This window comes from Anarrhichthys ocellatus, unplaced genomic scaffold (genome assembly GCF_004355925.1).
Source record: "Anarrhichthys ocellatus isolate YVR2014 unplaced genomic scaffold, GSC_Weel_1.0 scaffold2, whole genome shotgun sequence".
NCBI classification, from domain to species: Eukaryota; Metazoa; Chordata; class Actinopteri; order Perciformes; family Anarhichadidae; genus Anarrhichthys; species Anarrhichthys ocellatus.
The window spans coordinates 10090850-10100566 of record NW_022280032.1 but is presented as its reverse complement, the minus strand read 5'-3'; the positions used below and the strand labels follow the sequence as shown (position 1 = coordinate 10100566).

The following is a 9717-nucleotide window of genomic DNA, read 5'->3' as shown; positions in this document are numbered from 1 at the left end:
AGTAGAATATTCTCACAATGTGCCCATCTTGTAAGTAAGATGTGCCCATCTTGTAAGTAAGATAATACCTATGTAGAAAACTGCTGAGCTCGGTGAGACAGAAGCCTAATAAAACATTGCCATTCCCATGTAAAACTGCGCAGGGTCGATCAGCATGGATTACTTTCTGGCCTACATCTATTCTTCGGCTATTGACAACCTCTCCCTTCCCAGTGTGCATGACTGGAGCTCTCACTAGCGCTGCTAGTGGACAATCAAACCTACACACCCTCCTCCAGACACACTCGCATTTCCCATTTCTTACTTCTAGTCTAAATTAGATAGCAAGACGCAGTGTCGGAGCTCACAGATCGCGTAGAATTAGTTTGAAGTATTAGCGCTAGTTAAACAGCAAATCTGAAATTCAACATGGAGTCCCCTCCAGATCCAGCGAGCGACCCGGGCAACAGCGCCTCGGAGCCGGCTACCCCGGTCAGGGAAACCCCGGTAAACCTGGAGACGCTCCGGAAAGCGGACCATCCAGCCCCGGTTCGAAGGCAGACTTGTTCAAGCACCAACAGAGGTAAGCCGGACGCGTTTCGCTTTGTAATGTGTGCGTAATAAAGACCGATCGCGGGATTTTTTTAAAATTTTATATCAAACTTCAAAATGAATTAAATCGCTTCTCCATAAATAACTGCACACTGTTTAAATACACCCGACCACAGGGACATGGCTTTTTATTGCGCACCACCGCGGCTTTTACCCGTTCGCTTGTAATTATTGCCTCGGTGTGTGTTGCTGGTTTTCAGGCTCCACTGACAGCTCGAATCATAGGGGGGGGGGGGGGGGGGGTGATACGGTCACAGATGTCACGTTTACTCTGACTGCAAGATAAATCAATTACCCAGCAACTTCACGTTGACCAGCAGGAGCTTTTCCTCGTGCCAAAACGGGCCAACCTGTCCGCCTGAACGCGATATTGTCAAAGTGTCAAAAGTGAACTTTTGGAAACTGCGGGCTAGTTCATCGATCAGTCCCATTCTCCTTTGTATATAGGGACGTGTCCTCCACTGTCCCTGCTACAGCACACAGCGCCGTCTGGCTGGGTTTGTTTTTTTACATCTCCAGCTAACAGATTTTAGGCTATTCCTGTGTGCAAAAAGACGCCCAAGCAGCTGGAATTTGTTTAGCTCTCAAACACTGTTTCAAGCATGAGGGGCGCTGCACGACTAAACCTCCACATGATCAGACAGTAAAAAAACTACACGGACCTATATTATCAATTAGCCCGTCAACAGTCTTTCTACATTGCTGCAGAGGAGTAGTTCATTTTGACATGATTTATCCACCACGTCCCGTCCATGTTGTACAGTACAGACAGTATTTAACCACACCCCCTCTCGGCTGTCTCCAGCACAGGGCTAACCGGGCTCATCCAAGTTCAAAGAAATACGGATTTCTCCACTGATTCTTGACAGGCACGGTTGGCGTGTACATTGCAGTGAGGCGAGCGACGTACATGTGGCAATTAATTCATTGCGCGGTGTGTGTTTTTTTTGTGCGCGCGCTCTTCCTGCGCGCAAGGGTATATTTAGAGTGTGATATGGTGAATGTGGAATGTAAGCTGGTTATGTAACAGGTTTAGCCATAAACAGAGGCGCGCAACTGAGAGCAGAAATCATCATCATCGCAAATCTTTTCGCTTGTTAGACTCGATAACCACTCTCCACGAAAACCACGATTATTTAATTAAAAAAAGAAAATCACTACTTCAGCGGGCATTTATATGCCACTGAAGGGAAACGGTGTCTTTGTGGGTTGGCACAGCCTGGAGCACTTATGTAATAGCGGAGAAAAGACAGGTTGTTGGGAAGCTTCGTGGATTGATTTCTTCTTTTTTCGCAAGTCTGACTTTGAGACACTCCTAACCTGCTGACCCATATTCACCTCACACTTTTATGCACAGGATTAAAGTGCGTCTGGGAAAGAGAAAGACAGGAAAAAGAACGCCTTCAGTCTGTTATGTAATGCCGAATGGGTGAAAAAAAAACCAACAACAACACATGTTCAGTGGGACAACCTCTGCAGCCTTAAAGGAGTTTCCCTGCACTGGAACTTTATTTTGATCTTTGTGCAAAGAATAAGAATGTTTGTTAGAGAGGGCTAGCAGTAGAGGGCTTTTACAAAAGTTTTAAGAACTTTTTGAAAACTTAGTGTCAGTCCACATTTGTCTGAATTGGGTTATGATTCAATTCCTAAATTGATTCATCCCGTCATGTTTACCTGCGTTGATCATATCTCAGTGTGTATTAGCCTATCACTCGGTGTATTCCGTCAAACAGGAAATGTGATCATGTAGAAATATTCAGAACATCGGCCATGCAGGAGAGCAGAATAAATGTTTGCTTTCACGAAGAATTGATGGCTTAATTACTGTTTAAAAAAAGCATTGATGCAAAAGTACGGCTGTTCTATTAACAAAGTAACTGCAGTTAGTTTATTGCGTCGGCACATTTCAGTGCAGATTCCTCAAAAAATAAAACAATAAACGTCTGGCTCACGGTAGTGTTGCAGGCCTGTAAGACATTTTTTAGGATTACAGCTATATGCTCAGGCTTTCAAGCCAGCTACAGAAAGCAACATCTGAAAGGCGGCAGACACTTGCTCAAGCACAGTTTCCCTCTTTGCACCAGCTGTATGAGACTTTCTGAGGATGCACATTTCTTATCCTGCACACAGAGCATTTACTGTTTTAACCCTGAGTGCTAATACCTTTTTAAGTGGAAAGGGCTTACTTCAGCAGAAACTCTGCTGTAAGACTTGAGTGGGTCAGAGAACAGGCCTTGGAGGGCTGTGGATATCATTACTGGGAAAAAGGGAAGGCTGTTATTTTCATATTGCAAGATCCCTTGCTTCGCAAATTTGGAAACAATCAATATTAATGGCTTGGTTATGTAAGGTCACGGTTGGTCTCTGCAGAGGCTTGAACCCTCACAGTTGCACAGCTCTGAAGCCGCAAATCTGATAAGAGCTCCGGTGTCCTGGATCCTCCGTTAACATGAGTACGTTTGAAAGTGTGTGTGTGGACAGTACATGTGCATGTTGCAGTAGTTAGTGCCCCTATATGACACTGGCCACTACGCTTGTTTTCTTGTTTTGCACAAATGCTTGTTATTTAGTCATCTGAACGTCATGCTCCTTCGTTCGGGAGAAAGATGTGGAATCGATTGCTAAAACATTATGTTGCCTTTATCATTGTCAAAGTTGTAATTAGCTGAAGTGCGATGTGGTTTCTTACAGCAGGAAATATTGCAACGTGTCCTACTTATTATTCTTACCTCGGTTATGTAGATTCCACTTCTTTTGATCTTTTTATACTAAATACCAGTTTTGAATCTGTTATGTCACAACATTTACCCCTCACACGTCTTTGTTACCCTTAAGATAAACTATGTATCAGTTTTAAGTGTTTCATTGTGGGAAGCAACTCTTTCTTGACACTTGCGGCTTTAGTAGCTGATCCAAACTAAAGAGGCAGGGTTGAAAAAAATAAATGCAGTCTTCTCTTAACGAACACGCAACCAGACTTTCACCAGCAGTTTTATTTTTGGGTAGCGAAATGAGAGCTCTCGACTAGAGTGGCAGCATTTATTCAGTTGTTGTTGACACAAGAGGGATGAGGTGCAGGGACGCAGAGGCTTTAAAAAAAAAAAAAAAAGGTTTTACACAAAATCTCAGAAAGCCAGGAGTTGGCATTGGGCTTGTACGCCATTCGAGTGGACAGCAACATTATTGAGCCTGTGGCATTCTCAAATTCAATGAATTAGGGCTCTCCGCCCGCTGGAGAGCATGAAGATACAGGTATGGGCTTATAGCTGAGCCTTCAGCCCGGGCAGATCCGAAAGAGGAACTCCATTAGGTGTCTCCTTTTTTCTGGCTGGCTGCCTGTAACATAATATCTAGTTTCAGTCGTCCTGCGTTTTCAATTCTTCAATGTGGGTGAGGTGATGATATCATGAGCTCTTTTATTGGTACCTGTCAGACCGTTAACATTGTTAAATGTTAATAATCAGCCTATTTGAAGTCAAAGCTCGGTATTTGATTCATTCACATGAAGTTCCCCTCAGACCAACAATATGAAACAGTCTAACTGAAAAAGATAAACAGTGTTTCTCCGGCTGTACGCTGAGCTGTTACATAGATGGTGACATCTGCTCTCAGTTCAGACTTTGGCACCACTACCTTTTTAAAAAAAAAAAAAAAAAGGTCTTTTGTGTTTATGAGCTTCAAAGGTCAAATTTAATTTGAGTGGCAGCTTGCTTATCTAAGGAGGATGTACCTGTGAATGTCAACACAATATCAGGACTATAGTGGTTAAATAAGCTCTAATTGAGATTTTATCATGTCAGTTGTCAGGCCCTTTCTTTCTCGCTGTCGGTTCAAAATACCAAAGCAAAATGCGACAAATAATGAAATATCGGTTTGGCTCTAATTGTCCTACTTATTTGTAAAGTGCTGTAATTTTTATGTCCCGTTAAGTGAAAAATCCTTTTTGTCTTTTGTGGATTGTTTTGATTTCTATCGTCTAAAAGTATGGTAACCCCGGTCCCCTTTTTAAAAAATATTTTTATATCGTAAACAAATTATTCTCATGTTAAGATTACTTTTTTTTTTTCTTTGTGTATATGTGTACTGTATATAACAACTCTGTCCATTAAAACATGATCTTTCATATTGAAGTTTAGTTTTGTAATAAAGCTAACTAGATAATACAGACCAGAGGCGTGTTGGTCTCTGTACAGAAACTTTGTTTGCAAGTGTCTTAGTGTGGATATAGATGGCTCAACTTTTAAGCTCAATTTATTCAAATATTTAAATCAAGTTCCTCCTGACTGTAGGAAACAGGTCCAGCTTTGTGAGAAACTTACATACACTTTATTTTTTTAAATGGCAGACATTTATTATATGAATGTTAGAGTCCAAGGCTGCAAGTTCACTTTTTTAACAATTCTTTGGTCAAGCGGTTAAGGTTAGCCGTATCAGTGCTGCATCTGTGGGGCTTCAAGATGTTTTTAGTTCAATCTTTGAATTGAATTGGTGCTGGCATATTACCAAACTGTTCATTTCACTGCTCAGGATACACACTATAGATAAAGAAGTGGAAGTTAAAGGGTTTGTCAAAGTAAAACACTCCTCCAAGAATGCATAGCACAATTGTTCCGGTGTAACTGCAGTTCTTTGGTAACCTGTGAGTCATTTGTCAGATGTATCGGGCGTATACTATGTGCTCAACGCAATGCAAACCCTAATAGGCTATGTTAATTTAAAAAAGTTTAGAAATGTCATACTTATTCTAGACCAATCTGAAGTTTGATTCTTGTGGGGCAGTTTATTTTGGAGTTTGAATCACCAGTGACTTAACTGGGGCTGGCGAGGAAGCTTCAACTGGTGACAGACACCAGATTTGATGTGAAATCTCCAGTGGTGAATGACAGCTCAGATCTATGGCCCATTTACAGAAGTTTGTGTCTTAGAAATAAAAGTCTGCATAGTAATGACCGGAAATACTCCAGATGCATTATTGGAGGGCGTTAAAGGAGTCTAAATTTAATGTGGTACACTGTGACCTAAGTACTGTTGCTGCTTGGCTCCGTGCTGCTCTGTGCCTCTCTGATATGAATTGGGCCCCTTAGAAGAGGCCTGGAGGGAGAGAGGTGCTGAGAGGGGTCTAAAGGATCACTCCGAGGAATTATTATGTCGCATCTCGGGCCAAGCCTTTTCACATCTCTACCAGTGTGGAGGGTGCAAAGCTCCCGAGCATGTATAGGTGAGCCCTTCACACTGAAAAAAACCCAGCAGTCAGTCGGGATCTTTACCAGCAGGATCTCTGAAACCGTCATTCTTGTGCCTTTGAACAAAGTCATACTGGATACATACATCCACACTGCCTCGTGTCAAGTCATGTCAATATAAAGCCGTGAGTGTCTGCACACTCAGAGAAGAGATATACGTATATTTTACCACGGAGCCTTTACGGCTTCATGCAGGCTGCAGAGCGGCTGACATGTGTTGAACACTTGAGAGGAAAATCTCCCGGCCACGCAGGGTCTCCCAGACGTTATGTGCGTGTGCACACTTTAAAACAGGAAGAGGTAACGTTGTAAAATCTAAAGTATGTTAGTCAAACAGCACACCTCAAGAGCCCCTTAACCATTATTTATCTTGCTTTTCTGAAGTCCTCACGGCAGCTCCGTTTGAAGGACTGTTGAGTGGTGGACTATGACATCAGTCAAAGATGAAAATGGAAGTTGCATGTTGTAGCCGTCGAGCATAGATGAAGACCGGTAACAAGGCAGAATAATCCACGTGCTTTCTCCTCTGGTTAGAGTTATGCTGATGTACCTTAACAAGGTCTGCACATGTATTCTCAGGATTTATTATATATACAGTAACTCGTCTAGACTCGAAAAAGGTATTCTCAGGATTTGCTGAAACTTTCAAGCACATCGTCATCATTAGTTTCTGCGTCATTATTTCACCACAGTTTTTGTTCATTTGCACAAATCCATCTTAAAATTGAACACATATTATAAATAATATAGTTTCTGGAGTTGGTAATTTTTTCCCTAGTGCCTATTCTTTGATTTTTCTTTAGTCGTATCACTTGGGGTAAGGTAATAATACTGAGGAAGTCAAAGCACACATATCACATCCTCCACCGTAATTTTTGTTACATCAGTACCACTGGAGTATTACTCAACAAAGTTTATTTGTCACCAAAAAATAAACAAAAAACTTTTGGAGACAAGGGAGATAAAAACGACTTGAAAATCAGTGTCATTTCTGTTGGCTTGATTATTTATATTGGAATAACAAGCGCGACTTAATCTCATAAATAAAAAAGGGAGAGATACAGATCCGTCCCCTCCAGGTACTGCCACCACTTAATCGAATTAGCTCCACTCTCAGGCTTGACGGGCTCTTCAAACACCCCTGGTGACTTCTGAGTGCCGATTACAATCAGCTACTATTTTCAGCCTTTGATTAAAATCTGGTGAGGTTGGACAGAATTTTGTTTAGCGCAGAACCAACTAATTATTAACATCGCAGCCCAGCTCTTTTTTTTTTCGTTGCCAGTTACAGTGGGCCAATGGGCTGGAGTACTTAAGCAATACCCATCAGTATTAATCATGTTGACTCACTGTGTGTGAAACTATTAGCTTCTTCTTATTGAAACATCTCACAATAGTCTGTGTTGTCCAAACACAGATCTTTCTACCGACCTTTGTGTCATTTGAAACCAGAACTCTGTGTGTAGAACTCTGGCTTGATTATTTGTGAGATCAAAGAAGACATTTGGATACGTCTCATAGTGTAACATTATAAGACTATAATCGTTTTTAGATAATCCATTCCCCCACACAGGAGGGGTCGTCACAATGCAGATGTTCTCGTCTGGCAGACGACAATAATGCTCACCATCTTTTACTGATGAAATAATAGAAGATGATCACGATTGTTCATGCCTCACACAGTATGTCAGAGAATCATTGTAATGTGCCTGTCAAACACAATTCTGCTCTTTTGTTGCTTTCGAAAGGCGGCTCTTGAATATGAACAAGTCACTAATGAATATTTGGTTCTTGCATGTCTGCGGATTGATTGCTTTAGGAGGCGTACTAAGACGGAGTGTGGCAATGCTGCTGCTGTGCTGCTTTCTGACAGTGATTGAAAGACAGAGTCACTCTTCACCATGCATGGCCCACGAATCCTGCTCTCATTCACTGACAAATATCAGCTGCCTGATCAATCAATATTTGCAGCTTTATTTTACTAATGCAGTACTTAAGAGGCAATAATTAACGCCATGCTGGGTTGTTAAAAGCCTATTTTTATGTGACAGACAGAAATAGACCTACAGAAATAGGAAGATGAAGGCCTTTGGTCGATGTTGATAGTGGCACATCGTGCAGACATTCCTTATACATTGTACTATGCACTTGTGATTAACTTAGCACATAAGAATCCCTGTTGTTTTCAAGTGTTGACAAATGATATTGTACAAAACAGGAGTTATTATTACTTTAAAAAAAGCCATTATGAATGACTCAAAAGTATTTGGATTATAGCTAGGTTAAGGACAGTTAAGGAAAGTCCAAATGCAACTCAAATCAAAGTAAATAAAATGTAATCAAACACAAATCAATGTCTTTATGAATTCAGAAATATCTGATTTTTTAAAAAAACATTTGGCAAAACCTTCATCAACATAATATCTCTTTATGAACTGTTTTCATTCGGCCATTGTTGAGGTTTGAGTAATTGAAATATAGTATGAAACAGTTTAACTGAGGGAATATTCATTCGATGTCATCTTGTGTCAAACAAGTGTGGCTTGTGATGCTCATTAATTTCTGCTTGCTCCACTTGCAGTGTTTGGGCCCTCTTTGCTGGCTCCGTGCCACAGCGTCTTCTGAAAGAGCCACTTCATCTCTGTCAGGGGCAGGTGGAAATTTGCTGCACACTTCTAATTGGACAAAGTGCCTTTCAAACTCTGAGCCATCATACACATATCAGATTATCATCCAGACCAGGTGTCAACGGAGGTATTCCACCTCCCTCCTCTCCTCCTGCTCTCTTGTGCATCTCTTTGTGGATGTTCAGATTCTCCCTATGCTGTTTTGCTTTTTAAACCCCCTGCCGCCCAGTGGCCCAAGGCATAATAGGCCTTGTCGTACAGATTGATTACAAGAAAGTGCACTTGTTATTTTCACTTTGAAACTTTTATTGTGTTTGCGCCTCAAAAAAGTGATTTTACAGATGATGCTAAATTTGCCTGCCTTATGATCCCTCCTAAGTTTAAAGCAATAGCTTGGTCATCTTTTGTCTCAAGTACAGAAACAGCCAGAAGGAGAATGTGAGGCTGCAAGCTAGCTCACAGGGGGCTTTAAGGCCTTTCTCAAGGCCAGATCTCACTATGCTTGTAAAAGTAATAGGTGAAATCTTCAGATCTATTCTTCACGTAACAGGTAACCAGCGAAAAAAGAGCATAACTCAAGTGATGTTATTTTGTCTGTTTGAAGAAGCTAAAAGCATGACTGCTGCATTTTGAATGAGCCAAGTGAAACAGACTAGTGACTGATGTAAGAATAAAGTGCAGGTGGTCTAAATGTGAGAAGATAACAGACTTGTTCCTTTCATATTTTTACAGATAAAGTACAGAAACATCTACCATATCTTAGAGACAGCTAAGTGAAGAGAAGCTTGCTTGTTTTTCAGACGATAGCTTGTAAATGGAAAATATGATTGAACCTTGAAGAGCAGCCCTGGTAATGTGTGTGAAATAGAACACGCTGAACCGATTACACCAAGTGTTGTTCTTTCGTTACGTATACAATATTTTAGTCGGTCAAATTCCTCTGTGTTAAGATCGACATGAAACCTGATTTCTGTGCACAAAAGCTGTTCTTTGACTAACACAAACAACCGTGGTTGTTGTTGTTGTTGTTGTTGTTGTTGCTCTGCTTCTGACATGGAGCACTGATATGAAAGTAAAACTTCTGTATTAGTGGAAGAATTAAGTGAACAATATCTCATTATATCACAGTATCCCTTGATAGCAGAAACCAGTTGCATGCAGTGATAAATACATTATCACTGCTCCTTTCACACATCGGGCGAACTTGGCAAAATTGTGGCTTACTCAATTGCTTATCTTGTCTGCACGTCGTCGGC

At 41.1% G+C, this 9717-nt stretch overlaps 1 protein-coding gene across 1 annotated transcript in view; it reads left to right on the top strand.

Moving 5' to 3' along the window:
• Positions 1–244: 244 nt before the first annotated feature.
• The window catches only part of roraa (RAR-related orphan receptor A, paralog a), a 169659-nt gene continuing 160186 nt past the window's right edge, over positions 245–9717 (top strand). The window contains exon 1 of the mRNA XM_031856714.1: positions 245–562. Within this exon, the coding sequence (XP_031712574.1) occupies positions 409–562 (154 nt within the window). The 5' untranslated portion in view covers positions 245–408. The remainder of the gene's footprint in view (positions 563–9717) is intronic.